This window comes from Drosophila miranda, chromosome XR, assembly GCF_003369915.1.
Source record: "Drosophila miranda strain MSH22 chromosome XR, D.miranda_PacBio2.1, whole genome shotgun sequence".
Classification (NCBI taxonomy): domain Eukaryota; kingdom Metazoa; phylum Arthropoda; class Insecta; order Diptera; family Drosophilidae; genus Drosophila; species Drosophila miranda.
Genome location: NC_046674.1, coordinates 18,699,784 through 18,714,885, shown reverse-complemented (window position 1 = coordinate 18,714,885; position 15,102 = coordinate 18,699,784). Strand labels below are relative to the sequence as shown.

General features: G+C 49.8%; 3 protein-coding genes across 5 annotated transcripts; 2 read left to right on the top strand and 1 right to left on the bottom strand.

The window, feature by feature from the left end:
• Positions 1–34: 34 nt before the first annotated feature.
• Positions 35–5,230, bottom strand: LOC108151837. Its single transcript, XM_017280714.2, is given in 16 exon segments — positions 35–166; positions 224–476; positions 537–1,173; positions 1,238–1,432; positions 1,494–1,827; positions 1,886–1,975; positions 2,026–2,191; positions 2,243–2,681; positions 2,741–3,130; positions 3,205–3,526; positions 3,626–3,878; positions 3,949–4,226; positions 4,285–4,460; positions 4,518–4,712; positions 4,767–4,958; positions 5,011–5,230. Coding segments are annotated over 16 exon segments (4,233 nt in total). The 5' UTR covers positions 5,207–5,230; the 3' UTR covers positions 35–49.
• Positions 5,231–5,369: 139 nt separating this feature from the next.
• Positions 5,370–7,280, top strand: LOC108151841 (gustatory receptor for sugar taste 61a). Its single transcript, XM_017280723.2, has 8 exons — positions 5,370–5,575; positions 5,634–5,825; positions 5,891–6,085; positions 6,135–6,301; positions 6,367–6,489; positions 6,551–6,705; positions 6,768–7,020; positions 7,088–7,280. Exons 1-8 carry the CDS (start codon positions 5,386–5,388, stop codon positions 7,175–7,177), a joined length of 1,365 nt encoding a protein of 454 aa, XP_017136212.1. The 5' UTR covers positions 5,370–5,385; the 3' UTR covers positions 7,178–7,280.
• A 248-nt stretch (positions 7,281–7,528) lies between these two features.
• Positions 7,529–15,057, top strand: LOC108151833 (centrosomal protein cep290). 3 transcript variants are annotated; one of them, XM_017280704.2, is made up of 14 exons: positions 7,529–7,897; positions 7,950–8,383; positions 8,447–8,620; positions 8,681–9,085; positions 9,138–9,724; positions 9,780–10,018; positions 10,072–11,187; positions 11,245–11,398; positions 11,458–12,168; positions 12,235–12,885; positions 12,937–13,069; positions 13,130–14,127; positions 14,186–14,522; positions 14,588–14,779. In XM_017280704.2, the coding sequence occupies exons 2-14, from the start codon at positions 8,084–8,086 to the stop codon at positions 14,777–14,779; spliced, it is 5,997 nt and encodes a 1,998-aa protein (XP_017136193.1). In that variant the 5' UTR covers positions 7,529–7,897; positions 7,950–8,083. The 3 variants fall into 3 exon arrangements, with proteins under 3 accessions (XP_017136193.1, XP_017136195.1, XP_017136194.1); XM_017280706.2 differs by having other exon boundaries at positions 7,529–8,383; positions 10,096–11,187; positions 14,588–15,057; XM_017280705.2 differs by having other exon boundaries at positions 7,530–8,383; positions 14,588–15,057.
• Positions 15,058–15,102: the final 45 nt, after the last annotated feature.

The following is a 15,102-nucleotide window of genomic DNA, read 5'->3' as shown; positions in this document are numbered from 1 at the left end:
ATATTTCAGATAGGTGCGAGAAATCCAAAACAAACAAACAGACAGCCCATTAGGCAAATACGCTCTTGGAGGAGCCGACACCGCCGTCACAGAAGCTCTTCTGGGTCACAGTTCCAGCCATTTGGTTGATCAGAACCAGCTCGTAGACCATTAAGGTGCCGACCATCTGAAAGAAATGAGAAATTACACGAAATCTGATCAATTTCATAAGACTCCAACTCACTGCAAATATCAGCCTTCGAGTCAGAAAAAAGTAGCCCTTGCCACTGAGTGCAAAGTTCTCCGAGATCAAGACCTCGTTTAGGCGCCTGAGTTCCACGCTCCAAAATTCCGTGGGTATTTCGTAGAGAGTGTCCGATATGGCTTTGGCCTCCTGGGGTATGGAAGAGGCAGCAAACATCATATTCAAGACCCGCAGAATGACATACAACAGGCAGAACCAGAAGTAAAGCTCATCGGCATAGTTTCCCTTGGATCTACAGAAGTTAAAATAAATGAAAAGAATACTGTGGGGGAATATGATCCCAAAAACTCACTGAAAACTGTGATATATCTGCACACACACAAAGTACATGTTGTGGGCACAAGAGAGGACTATAAGTCCAGATAGTTCTTTGTCATAGATGCTGAGCAGATCGTTCAGATCCAGAAAATCGCAGCGCACTGTCTGCCAGAATTCGTTTGGCATCCGCTGGAAGGCATTCTGGCGGATGCGCCAGTGCATCTGCTGGAAGCGCATCTGCAATCCCCGAAAGTTTAGAATTAGAAATATGTCTACAAAGTTCCACACAAAAGTCATCGAGACGGTGGTCCACTCGATGAAAAGTATCCACCAGGAGGAGAATTGGAGCACTAGAAAGAGCTGCTGGCGCTCGCGCTGAAAGTAGTTCAACCAAAAGTTTACATTCAGCTTGCACTCGACAATCTGCAGATGATTGTTGTACAAGGCGCTGGCCACGTAGGTGCAATGTTCGCAGAAGGCGGCCACGAAGAGAATCACTCCCCAGAGCCGCAGGCGACGACTGAAGCGACGGCCAAAGCAACATTCGTAGCCGGGCTGCATGAAGATCTGCTCGCACTCCGCTGTCCGTTGAATGAGATGCGGCCAGCGACGGGAGACCTGCAGGAAGACTCCAAAGCAAAAGATGCAAATCACGCTGAAGCTGAGAGAACCTGCAGAAGAGTAAGCACAATGGAAATACAGCACAACACAAAGGAAAGAAAATGATTTACCCACCAATAGTATAGATCTTTAGGCCATGATCGAGCACCACTTTGGAGGAAAGAACGCAGTCCATAATGGAGAAAAGGAATATTCCAACGGCCGCAAGAAACGACAGGGAGAACCAGCGAAAGCTTACCTTCTCCGCAGGCGAACTTGGCCAGATCCCCGACACTGGCAGCACACCAAAGAATTGTGCCACAACCATGACTAGAAATGGTAGAGATTGTAGCATCCAAAAGGAACATCTAAGTACATCCACGCCACTCACATGGTCCAATGGCATGCTGAAGCGTGTTTCTAGTCGCGACCTGCTTCATGGCTTCGCTGTTGAGTGGAAAATGATTTAGAGCGTGTCCCAGAACCACAAACAAGGGGGCGTGTGCCTTTCGTTTAACATTTAGCCTTGTATTTTGCAGATTATTATCTGAATAGCTGTGCGAGTGCTTTGCATGGGGCTTTGTGACACTTATGGCTAATCGTGCTCTTGAATTTATCGAATTTATAACTTAGAATTCTCTACAGTATTGAGTCTTTTGCCTAATGCCGCCCTGGTTGATCACATCCGATATCATCAACTCATAGGTGATGATGGTAGTGCCCATCTGGAAGAAAAGAGTATAGATGAGGCATAGTATTGGACAGGTGTAGGGTGGGACTCACAGCCAGGACAAGTGAGCGTGTGAGGTAGAAGAAGCCACTGCCGGATAGGGCCGTCATATCATTACCCAGATGCTCGCTGAAGCGCTGAACCTGCACATAGAAACAATCTTAGATGAATCCCGACCAAAATCAATACCCACCTCAATGGACCATGCCCTGCTGGGGACATCCCGCAGAGCCGTTACAATCTTTCGCTCAAAATCATTGATTGAAGAGGCCACAAAAATCGTCAGCAAGGTGCGTACTACTGCAAAGACCAGGGAATACCAGAAGGCCAGCATCACCATAAAGTCCACGCCAATGTTTCTGTTGAAGAAAACCATCAGAAAAAGCCTCTTCATGTCCCGCAAAACTTACTTGAAACTATTAAAGAGCTGAAAGCATATGAAGGACATGTTATTGCCAAATGCCAGCAGTACAAGCGGTGCAATGGCGGCATCCAGGAGACGCACCAGACGCTTGAGGGCCAGATAATGCTGCCGCACTTCAGTCCAGAAGACAGCTGGCATGACCTTTCTGTGAACAGCAGCAATGCGTCGATAGAGTTGGTGGAATCGTGCGGCCAGGCCAATGCCAATGCACATAATAAAGCAGTCGGTGAAGGAGCGCGGATAGGCAATGGTCTCGTTTATCCACTCCAAAAAGGGGAGCATCCAAAAATGATATGGCAGAATCATGTAGAGATGTGGACGCTCCCACCTGTAGATACTCTCGAAGTAGGTGACATTATTCTTGCACTGCGTGCGCTCCATGTTGCTGAGATGAAAGGAGTTTGTGAGCAGCAGACAGTGCTCCGCTGAAAGGAGATGGGATAAGCATTAGATAGAGATTTCTTGTGACAGTCGCAAAACTCACCCAAAGCCGATAACATGACCACTGCAAACACAGTGTAGATGCGTTTCTTCATCCTGTATTCCCCATAGAAGCGATAGGGCACGCGCAGAAAAAGCAGCTCCACGCTATGCCACGAGCGCATGATGCTGGGCCACTGGATGGCCAAGCGCCAAAAGAAAAAGTGCTCCAACAGACAGACAACATATAGCGACAGAGTACTAGAGTTGTGAAAATTGATAGCCACCTGTCCCACATAATTTAACACGGCACCAAATTCGCAGATATTCAATGCTATGATGAGGGCGGAGTAGAAGATGCGTGGGGAAAGCCATCGATAGCGTATGTCCTCCACATCCAAAGCTCGGACATTACTTACAGGCAGCAGGCCATAGATTTGCGAAATGAAAAGAACTAGATAAGGAAAACGAAAACGAAAAAGTCCCATGAAACTTAGTCCAAAAGTACCCTGGCGATCTGCAACGCACCTTTCGAGACCGCCCGATGGAATGTTTCGCCCTGCGGCATGGCCAAACTATCACTGGACACTCGAGTGGCAATCTGGCAGGCAGCACCACCTCGCGAACGGACAGCGGGGGCGTGGTTGTTGTTTACGATTTGCAATTTACCAACTAAGTATTTAAAACTAATTGCAGCACTGTCTGTCCGTGGCAGCTGGCATGACAAATGGCGAGAAATGTGGGGGCATGTTGTTTGTCATCAGGCGCACAAGGGCAGCAGACCCTTGCGTCGATTGGGTTCATCGAATTGCAGCAAAACCAGCTCGTATGTGACAATGGTTCCAGCCATCTAAAACGACAGGCAGACACAGAGGGAGAGAGAGGAGAGGGGGAAGAGTGTCAACATAAACTAGCATTTCGCCACGGGGGCAGGGCTACGGCTACCCACTCCAAAAAGAAGCCTGCGTGTGAGGAAGTAAAACTTCTTGCCCGACAGAGCCACCGTTTGGGTGGTCATCTGGAATATGAGGCGCTCCACCTCCACACACCAGCTCCTGCTGGAGACGCGTCGCAGTACGCCCAGACCACGCTTCGACTCCTCATTGATGTCTGCTGCCGTGAGGAACACAAAGGCCGTACGTCCAATTAGATAGAGCAGAGAGTACCAAAAGTAAATATAGTTGATGGGCCAGCGGAGTTTGCTATTTTCAAAGAGATTAAAGTCACATGTAAACATCATACTTAAGAGCAGAGATCAGGGATTGCACTCACTTGAACACGTTCAGAAGCTGATAGCAAACAAAATACAAATTATTCACACAGGAAAGGAGTATAAGGCTGGACATGGAGCTGTCCACATACTCCAGCAGTTCGCACATCTTTACATAGTGCTCACGGATTTCGATGAACGTGGATTCGGCCACCTCTTCATGCTCTAGCTTGCGTATCCGTGCCGTGATCTGCTCGAAGCGATAAGCAAGTCCTTTGCTGACCATCATGATGAACAGATCCATGTAGTTCCACACAAAAGTGCAGGCTCCATTGATAAGCTAAGGAATACTGATTAATAATAATATATATCCAAAGAATATTCTTCAGATGACATACCAGTATTAAAGAAGCAATGATGGGGCTGTAGGGCAGCCATTGAAACACATAATCATAGTTCAAGTTAATATAGTCATCGAAGTTGGTCACAGCTGTAATGTTGGCCGCCGCAGAGCACAAATTTACGCGCCGCTTGTAGCTAATAATTGCAGAAACCTGGTACATGGCATGTTCCCCTAGAAAACAAAGAAATTTAGCAGGAATACTCTATCAGATCTCCAAGAGTCTCTTACCCAACGACAGTCCAATGATCATCATGCCAGCCAACTGCACGCGTCTGTATAGGTTCCTTTTGGGCATTTCGTAGGGCGCCCTGGTGAAGACCAGCTCCGTGCGTGTCCAATAGCGGATCAGCGGAGGCCAACGTCGGGCCAAACGAATAAAGACAACGCAAGCAATCAACACACAGCCAAAGAACACAAGACCTACTGCAAGATGAAACATTGAGTATTTTTCTCATTTGATAATCTTGAAATTCTCACCAAAATTCTTGGCATTAATGCCTATCTGCAGTAAGTGCTTGAGCATGGCCAGTTCCATCATCAAAGCGGCTGCAATAAACGTGAGCGTAACGACCATGGGCAACGATTTGTAGGCAAAGCGAACTCGTCGCGGATTGGGCTCGCGGATGCCAGTCAAGGGCATCACAGCAAAGCACTGGGCCAGGAACATGACTAGGGGGAACCTTTGAGAAACGAATGAGAGGTAAAACTGGAGGATACTCACATGGATACACAGCACGATGAAAGATGTCCAGCCGGGCATACTCTGGCAGCTTCTCGCTGGTAATCACATTGAATTCCAGGTGCGTTTTATCCGCCAGCTTTGGTACAGTGTTCGCCGGTTGCGCCAGAGTCCTCAGTAATGACTCATGCCTCCTTTTTGGTCCTGTTTTGCGCGCATTCAAGGCAGGTCCTTCCATGTCGCCGACGGTTTTTGCACTGAAACTTCAGGCTTACACGAAGTGCAAAACTTAAACACATACAGAATATACATTGTACACCGCTGAAGTGCCGTTTCGGTGGAACCTAATTACAGGCTTTAGGCTTTAGCCTTGGGTCGCATGTCCGGATCTGGGAGCTGTATCCGTAAACAACAATTATGAGACACAGCTCTTGGATTAGCTGCTGTTCAGACTTGAGGAACATGTCAAAGGCACCGGATAGCATCCTGAGGCGCCTGAAGGTGCGACGGCAAAAGCAGCGCACTATCCTGGCCATGAGATGGCGCTGTGCCAAGGGCGGCAAGGAATTCAAGGAGCTGGATACCTTCTATCGAGCCATCAGGCCATGTAAGTGATGCATTCCCCCTGCACTGCCAGTGGCCCTTGTATCATCTTCTGTCTACAGATCTGTGTGTAGCACAGCTGTTTGGCATCATGCCCCTTTCGAATGTTCTCAGTCGGGATCCGCAGGATGTAAAGTTCCGCCTCCGAAGCGTTGGAATGTGCTTTACCGGACTGTTCTTGCTGCTGGGAGGGATCAAAACTGTAATGCAGGCGAACATTCTCTTTAGAACGGGTCTGAATGCCAAGAAAATGAGTGAGTTGTTGCTGGTTCTTGGGGACTCCTCATCCAAAATCCTTGTTTTATATTTTTTGTTGCAGTGAATTTGGTTTTCTTGATTGTGGGGATCGTCAACTGGTTGAACTTTACTGGCTTCGCTCGTTCCTGGTCGAAACTAATTCTGCCCTGGAGCTCTTTGGACATTCTCATGCAGTTTGCACCCTATGCTCCGTCCAAGCACAGCCTTCGATCTAAGCTACGCCTCATAGGCTGTGTCGTGGGATCTTTGGCAGTGGGTGAGTGTTGATTGAGTTGATTCCTCATTCATTATCCCCTTTTTTCCAGTGGATCACTTGCTGTACTATGCCTCTGGCTACTACAGCTATCACATGCACATCTTTCACTGCCACACGAATCACTCGCGTCTGTCGTTCGGATCCTATTTGGAGAAGGAATTTTCAGAAACCTTCGAGCTGCTGCCCTACAACATGTTCTCCGTTTGCTATGGCTTTGTATGGGAGCTTATTTTATTGATACTATGTTTCCCCAATTAATTGTTGATTATTTTTAATGACAGTGGTTAAACGCAGCCTTCACTTTTCTGTGGAATTTTATGGATATCTTCATAGTCCTCACGAGCATTGGTCTGGCGCAGCGGTTTCGGCAGTTTGCAGATCGGGTTCTGGCATTGCAGGGTCGTGTAAGACAATCAAGTATAACTCTTCATTCACTTCCTGCTCTTATTGATATTTCCATTTCAGCAAGTTCCGGATACCCTGTGGTACGATATCCGCCGAGATCACATACGTCTCTGTGAGCTGGCGAGCCTCGTGGATGAGAGCATGTCCAACATTGTGCTTATGTCCTGTGCAAACAATGTCTACGTCATTTGCAATCAGGCGCTGGCTATCTTCACGTGAGTTTTAATACTAAAATTTCTCCATTAAACCCTTATTGATCTTCATCCTGATGCTGCAGCAAGCTCCGTCATCCCATTAATTATGTGTACTTCTGGTACTCGCTGCTCTTCCTGCTGGCACGCACTAGTCTTGTCTTCATGTCCGCCTCCAAGATACACGATGCCTCGCTTCTGCCCCTTCGAACGCTCTATCTGGTGCCCAGCACTCACTGGACAGAGGAGGTGCAGCGGTTCGTCAGTCAATTAACCTCAGAGTTCGTTGGACTCTCTGGCTATCGTTTATTTTACCTCACACGCAAGAGTCTCTTTGGGGTAAGTTTGGGGATGTTTGGGCTATAATTCCCTTGATCCTTAACTTGTGGCTTTAACACCCTTCCAGATGATGGCTACACTCGTGACCTACGAGCTAATGCTCCTCCAAATGGATGCAAAGAGCCACAAGGCTGGTCTCCCCGATCTGTGTGCCTAAAAAATTGAGTTTCAATTATTTTATGCCCATGTTTTGTGCAACAGGAAGGGCGTCATGGGGTTGGGGCTTTCTTTTGGTTTCAATAAAGAGCCAAAATTGGTAATTGGCCATTTGAAATATCATTTCAATTTTCGGGCCCTGCGGCTGACAACTGCAGTCGTTCACAGCGAGAAGGACACGGGGGGATTCCAAAAATGGGAGGGCAACCAAAGTCGTTTGCCATTAGTTTCAATTATTCTTACAAATGTACGTAAATGGCTGACAAAAATTGGGAGGCCTGGGCCCTCAACGAGTTGTCTAAAAGAGGAGGAAGGAGGAGGAGGTGTAGTAGCTGCCAAAAAGAACTTGCAGAAGCATAACATGCCAGGAGAAACAGTAAAACTTTGAAATGGCTTTTCAATTTCAGTGACTTCCCCCCTTTTTGTACTTTGACACTTTGCCAATTAACACTTTCCTGGTTACCAATTGCCATTTTGTTTACGGAGGAGCACCAAGCCGCTCCTTCCCCGAACCAATGTTGGAAGGAGTACGTGGAGGATCCACACAGAGCGAGCATTCGCCTCTTTTGGGCAATTATCCTGTCAGGAAACGTGGACAAAACGCAACGCAACGCAACGCCACCGAACGCAGGTAGCAAAACAAAATGCCAGCAAAAACAAACGGTGGGTCATTAACAGGCGCCAGCAGCAGCAGCAACCCCGTTTCCGGAGCACACAGAACGTGAGTCAACCCCCATTCGAGTCGAGTTTGTTTTGACCCACCTGTCACCTAGCAACCGGAAAAAGTGACAGGTTAGCGGCACTTTCAGGAGAGAGCCTGAATCGTAGCCTGAAAAATCAGGAAAAAGTGTGCATTGTTCAGAACGAAAATAGCGGCCAAAGCGCGAGGCCATGAGCCAGCACCAGCATGGACATACCGGAAACTGTATCTGTGCGCAAGTTTCGCGAATTTACGGCGCGCCAGAAGCAGGAGCTGTACGAGACCCTACTGGAGTTGGCCGAGACGCTCGAGGAGCTGCCCCGAAAGTCCTTACGCAAGACACTAGAATTGACGCTGGCCGTGCTGGAGTACAAGGGCGAGCAGGCAGCCCAACGACTGGAACAGGGTGGAAGTGGCGGCCGGCTGCAGGGCGAGAACGAGAAGCTCAAGCGAATGCTTCAGAGGCTGGAGGATGAGCGCGATGGTTTGAAAAGTAAAACAAAGGAGGTGAGAATGCAGCGACAATCAAAGGATTTTTTGAATGAGCAGTTAAACAATTTGTAATTGCAGTTGGGGGAAGAGATCAGGCAGCTAGAGCTGCGCCTCAGGGAGGCTGCCCAGCAGGCAGAGGCAAGCGACAAGGACTCGTCCGATCCGCTTTCCGAGCTGGACAAACAGGACACGCTGCTGCAGAACATCGACGCCAAGAATAAGCACATCAAGCGGCTGCTAAAAGAGATTGAGGTTAGTGGAACGAAGGGCGGAAAACTATTCAGTGGATGCTCAACATCTCGTTTCCTTTAGACGCTTCAAAACCAGAACATTAGTCAATCCAAAACGATAGTCGTCCAGGAGCGTGAGCTGCAGAACATCAAGACCAATCTTCTGCAGCTGAGCGACGACATCACGGAGGTGGAGCAGCAGCGCAAATCGCTCATGGAAAAGGAGCAACAGCAGTGCCTGGAAATCACACGACTCGAGGGCAATGTCACCTTTCTCGAAGTAGAGCGCGAGAAGCATGAGAGTGAGATGCGTCAGTTCCTCGAAAAGTACGAGACCCAGTGCCTTAGCTGGAAGAAAGCCATGCACGACAAGGAAAAAGAGGTGGAACGACTAACAAAACAGTTGGCCACGGGCAGGAACACTCTAGTTGCCAGCACAAAGATCAGCCACAGCAAACAGGATGAGGAGCAAATGCAGTTGCGAAACGTAAGGACACCGCTTCCTTTTCTTATTTAATATTACATCCTTTGCCCCACAGATCCTCGAGACCCGCGAGAAGCACATTGAAAAGCTAGAAGCAAGGCTCAAGTCCATGGCCGAAGAAATGATTAGCTCTACGAAGGTGATGAAGAAGCTTACCGCAGAACGAGAACGCTTTCAAAATCCGGAACAGCCGCGTGCCTGCTGCCAGATGATCGAGGAACGCCTCGCGGTGACGCAAGCCCGTGTCCAACAGCTCTCCGAGATGCTGGACGCCTCCGAGCAGGATAATGTGGTGAAGTGCAAGCAGGCAATGCATGCTCTGAGTGCTCTCGAATCGTACAAGCGTGGAGAGGATGGCCTCTTGCCGGCGCTGCGTCACAGCTCGAGCCTCGAACAGAAGCTGGCGGAGCGCGAAAAGCAGCTGCGAAGCTATGTCCAGGAGCTCAATTCCCTCAACGAAGTGATGCAGGAAAACGAGCTGTTGCGTCGCCGACTGAACATTCCCGAAGACGTGGTGGTTCTGGCCAAGAATACGCGCGCCAAGCAGCGCAACAAGGACAAGCAGATCGAAAGACTGATGCTGAAGCTGCGTACCTCAGAGGAACTGCGTCTGCAGCTGAAGCTGGAAAAGAGCGAACTACGGTGAGTGCGGAGATTTCTTCTTTGATTCTTTCTTCTCACCTGGGAATCCTCTCAGCCGAAAGCTATTGGAACTAAATCGCGGAGAGCCCCTTGTGTTGGATGATGTTCTGCGACAGGTCAGTGAGGTGGGGGAACTGCCCTCCAGTACGCCCCTGGAAAAATCCCCACGACGCGGACAGGGAGACGGTGCAGCCAGCACAGAGATGCAGAGCAGATACGATGAAGTCCTGGCCGAAAACGAAACGCTGCGCATGGGAATGTACGAGATCTTGGAGAAGCTGCGCGAGTACGATGGTAAGAGCTCGGATATGTCCTTGACACCCTCCCTTCCATACTCTCTATTACAGCCACTTCCGAGCACATTACCATAGATTCAGAGCTGCTACGACGACTCATCGAAGCTTTGCCCAGTGGTATTTCCACGGCCCAAAATCTACAGGGGCAGCTGTTGGAGCTAAAGGCACGCGAAGAGGCTTTGCGTCAGTTGCTCCTGCAGCAAAATGGCAGCGACTCGGAGACGGGAGAGCTCTCCTCTGTCCAAAGTTTATGCGATGTCCCGGAGATGCCAGAGGAGGAGCATGAGGAGGAGCATCAGGAGGAGCATCCGGAGGAGCATCCGAAGGAGCAGGACGAGGCTCTTCCAGCTATCAACACTGCCACGCGTCCTAGCACGCCCACTGAAGCAACCATTGGACTCCAACGCCCCATCATCACGAATATGGAAGAGGCTCCCAAGTCAGAGCAGCTGCTGGAACTTTCCCTCCTGCGAAAGCATTATGAAGAGCTGCGTCTGCACATGAGCGCCGATGGCAACCAGCTGCTGAACCACAATCAGCAACTGCACGAGCAAGTGCTCAGCTTAGAGCTGCAACTGGAGAAGAATAGCAGTTCCTATGGTTATATGCGGCAGGAATATGATCAATTACTCACCGAATCCCGGCGCCAGGAGCTGCGCTTTATCGAAGATAAGTCCGTGCTGATGCGCCAACTGGAGCAAACACAGGCCGAGTTATCCGCCGCTCGGGATCAATTGGAAGATGTACATCGCCGGCACTTGTACACAGCCGAGGAACACCAGCAGCTGGAGCAACGGAATGCCATCTTGTGTATGCAGCTGGGCCAGGCCACGGAGCAGCTCCTGGGTGAACTGAAACTGCCAGACATCTGTGCCGAGTATGGCATTATTGGGGACAACTATCAACTGGACTACGTGACAGCCAAGGAGTACGAACAGCAGCGGCAGGAACTGGCCTCCTGGCGAGGAAAGCAAGCGGAATTGCAGCGGGAGACAAAGCAACTGGAAGGTCTCCTATCAGTGGCCAATGGGCAAATACATTCGCAGCAAAAGCTTCTGAATGATATCACCGACAATCACATCAATCTACGGCATTTGGTGGCCGATCTCCAGAGCAGCTCTAATGAGAAGCTAATGCTGGCCAAAGTCCAACGAGATTTAGATAGTGGTGAGTGGGGCATGCAGCTTATCCTCTTCTATTCTTTCTCATCTTTATCTTTCACAGTCAAAGCAGAGGTCTCCCGCTTGGAGGCGGAGCGGGAACAAATCCAGCTAAAGGCAGACGGTCTGCAATCCCAACTGGAGGCCACTGAGCGTTCGATGGCGCAGGCACAACAGGACTTCCAGCTAGACCGCAGCAATAGTGAAATCAAACAAAAGTAAATACCATCATAATATTATTATGCATGAAATACCAATCTAATCCTCTTTCCTGCAGATTCCTACAGCATTCACTGTTTGCACTGAAAGAGAAATATGCCAAATTTACACCATTGATCTTCCTCACCAACTTTGTGTTCGCCTACCATAAGTTCCAGCAGCGTTTGGTGGAGCACCACCAGCAGCAGAAGGCAGACCACTCGGCAGCTATCCGAGAGGCCCTGGAGTCAGTACAATCAAAGGTTACGCCCCAGGAGGATAGCTCCAAGCAGTTGATCAAGCTTATCAAGTCTGAAACTCAATCGAGATTGCTGGAACAGCGATGCGAGAGCCTGCAAACGAAGCTGGAGGAGGTCCAGCGGGAGCTGTCCGAGCTGAGGGTGCGACAATCTACAGATTCGGAGCACTGGCAGACCATACACGCTCTGTTCGGTGAACAGGGCACTGGGGAGACGACTCCCCGTGCCACAGTGGAGGCTGCCACCAATACGGGGACAGCGGATCCAGCCACCAATACGGAGGCAGAGGTGGCTCCTGTTCCGGCCATGCGAAGAGCAGCCCAACTGATAGATAGGCAATCCTCGCCCATTGGCTCGCCCCGCAGACGCCATCCTCACTCGGACACGTCCACCCAAACGCAGGAGCCTGTAAAGCTGCTGGAGACGGCAGTCCAGACGAATGGCATCCGCACGCAGCAGCATCAATCGGTTCAAACATCAGGGGAGGGCAGAAGGGGCTCTCGTGAGGATCTGCAGCAAATGCAAGCATCGTAAGTAGTGGATACTAAGAGTAATTTCCTTCCGACTTACTCACCTTTCTCCTTCCCCGCCCACAGACTCCTGGAGGCTAACGAACGCTGCGAGCTACTGCGTAAGCAATTGGAGGCATCTAAGGCGGAGAGCCGCGAGCCCGAGAGTCCTCACAGCGGTGTCGTTGAGAAGACTATACTTTCCTTCCACACACTACTCCTGGAAAAGGATAAGTCTATACAGAAGTTCCAGGATCTACTGCAAACTGAACGGGAACAGAGCCAGCAGTTGATTAGCAAACAGACAGCCGAAAACGAATCCCTCAGGTCCACAGTAAACAATCTGAACTTTAACATCAAGACAAAGGATGTGGAGATCATGGAGCTGCGAAACAAGCTGGAGCAGCGACCTGAGCAGCCAGTGGCAGTAGACTCCGCGAGTGCAGAGCCATCGGTCCATGACCTCACCGACGAGAAGATCGAAGAAATGTTCGAGGACAGCAGAGAGGCCTCCCCAGAGAGGCCTGCGGAGGAGGAAGCAATCGACGAAGATGACGAGGTGATGGTAGTGGAAGTACCAGACCACGAGCCAGAAGGAGAGCAGGAGAAGCAGGACACAGAAGAGCTCAAGGAACTGCCAACTCTGCATAAGCAGATCAAGGAGCTAAAGGACAAGCTGGAATACACCCAAAAAATCATGAAAACAAAGGAAGAGAAAGTGAAAAAATTAAAGGACAAGTGAGTAATAGCCAGAGGATCTGTTAGACCTCTAAACGTATCATTTTTCAGGTTAAAAGTCTGTCAGAAAAACGAAAAGACCTTGGAGAGCCAAATAAATCCCGAACTAGATCAATTACGCGGCTTCATAGCGGAGAAAGATAGGCATATAAAGGAGCTACTGGAAACAATGCAACACTTCCATGTAAGTAACATACTAGCAAGAATCCTCCAGAGAAATATAAAGACTTTTCTCGCCCCGCAGGAGGATCAGCAGAGGTACATCAAGGACAGTTCCCACTACTCGGAGGAGCAGATGGGGAAGCTGGCTGCCGATCTCAGTCGGACAAAGGCCACCAACAAGATCTACCACACGCAAGTGGAGGCCTTGCGCCGACAGTTGACGATTATCTCACAGCGCGAGAAGCAGGCCCGAGAACTCACACAGTCGCTGCGCCAGCAACTAGTCAAGCGGCCCGTGGCCTCCATTAAGACGGAGCTCAATGCGCGAGTGAAGAACGAGAACCAGCAAAAGCGCATTCAGCAGCTGGAGGCGGAGCTGGACGAAACTCGCGACCAAATGCAGCGCCAGCAAAGGATTCTAGAAACGAAGCGTACGCGCAGCGCAAATGAGGTGGGTCTCTGGGAGAAGCAAAAGCGCTGGCAGCAGCAGGCCGACAAGTACAAGGCCAAGCTTGAAGAAACGGAGATGGCGCTGGAAAAGTCGCGGGCCCTGCTGCAGGCGGCGCGCACGACGATTACCAGGCTGGAGAAGGATAAGCATCTGCTAGAGACCAAAGTGGCGCGCGGAGGACCAACGAGTGCTCCGAACAATCCCCTCAAGTGCTGTCGCACTCCTTCGTGTCCCAACCTGCAGCACGTGGGCGTGAACAAGTTCTCGTGTTCTCCGTCGGAGAGCCCCGAGCCATACACGGGGCCCAGTAGCGAGTGCAGTTCGCCAGCGCATCATCCCCAGCCGCGGGATAACCACGACTTGTACGATAGGAGCCAGTTAGACCTTATCGAGGCCCTGAAGAACCGCATTGAGCTGCAGCAGCGCAAGATTATTGCCATGGAGCTGGAGGGCCGGGGTAGTAATGCTCTCACCACAGAACTTGAGAAACTTCAGGAGCGGTTCCAGGGCGTAGAGGCTCAGAACATACGGATGGAGGCAAGGAATCTCCAGTTGCAGCTGGAATCGGATCTTCTGCGGCAGAACGACAGCACCGATAGACTGCAGAAGCGTATCAAGCACTTGGAGGAGTAAGTACAGCCTAAAAATACTTCCAGGGAAGGCAATACGTAATGTATCCTTTTCCAGTTACATTATCGCCCTCAAGGAGGAAATGGCACGCAACGAGTCGAGGCGGGAGCTCTGCAAGTGCAGTGGCCTCAAGGTGAATACCCAACAGGGCCAGTCGGCAGAGCACACGATTCTCTCGCTGCGCAATCTCGTGGAAAAACTGCGATCTGAGAATAAGTTCCTCAAAGACGGGAGGCGCTCGAGCGAGTCACGCATCTCAGTAGACTCTTCGGCCACACCTTTAGACGTGGCCCAGTGGCAACAGCAGCATGCGGAGTCTATGCAGAAGATTTCTGGTCTGCAGCAAGAGCTCCAGAAGCGGACCAAGTGCAGCCAATGCAGCGGACGCAGTAAGGTTAGTCAGGAATATTATATCTACACCTTGTTATTAATAATTAGTGTTTTATTAACCTTTTTAAGGACGCCACCAACGGGGAACTGAAATTCATCAAGGAACAACTCACGAAGAAGACGCAGCTGCTGGAAAAGGCCAAAATTCTGCTTACGCGCGCGGCTGCTAAGGAAAAGGTGCTGCGGGAACAGCTCGTAATGTGGAAGCGCAAATGCTCCGAGCTGGCGAATGTGCCCGTGATCGATGAGATTAGCGAATAATTAACGATTAAGTTGATGTTGTAAATACAGCACAAAATAAAACATCCGATATTTTTTCAAGCGTACCGGTAAATGACAGTGCTGCCAGATCAATGCAAAAAGATGAATTCAGCCAGCGGGGCGTGACAGAGCTCACCAATGCGGTGAAAACAGTGACGTTAGTGTAATGCAAATCATAACATCTATATTGCAGAAAAATATTCAACCCTACCATCAGCTGTATCTATATATGACAAATACTAGGAAAAATATCATCATAATAGCTAATGGAATCTTCACTTCCACATATAGAACTTCAAAACATTTCTGTCGGCACCTACTTT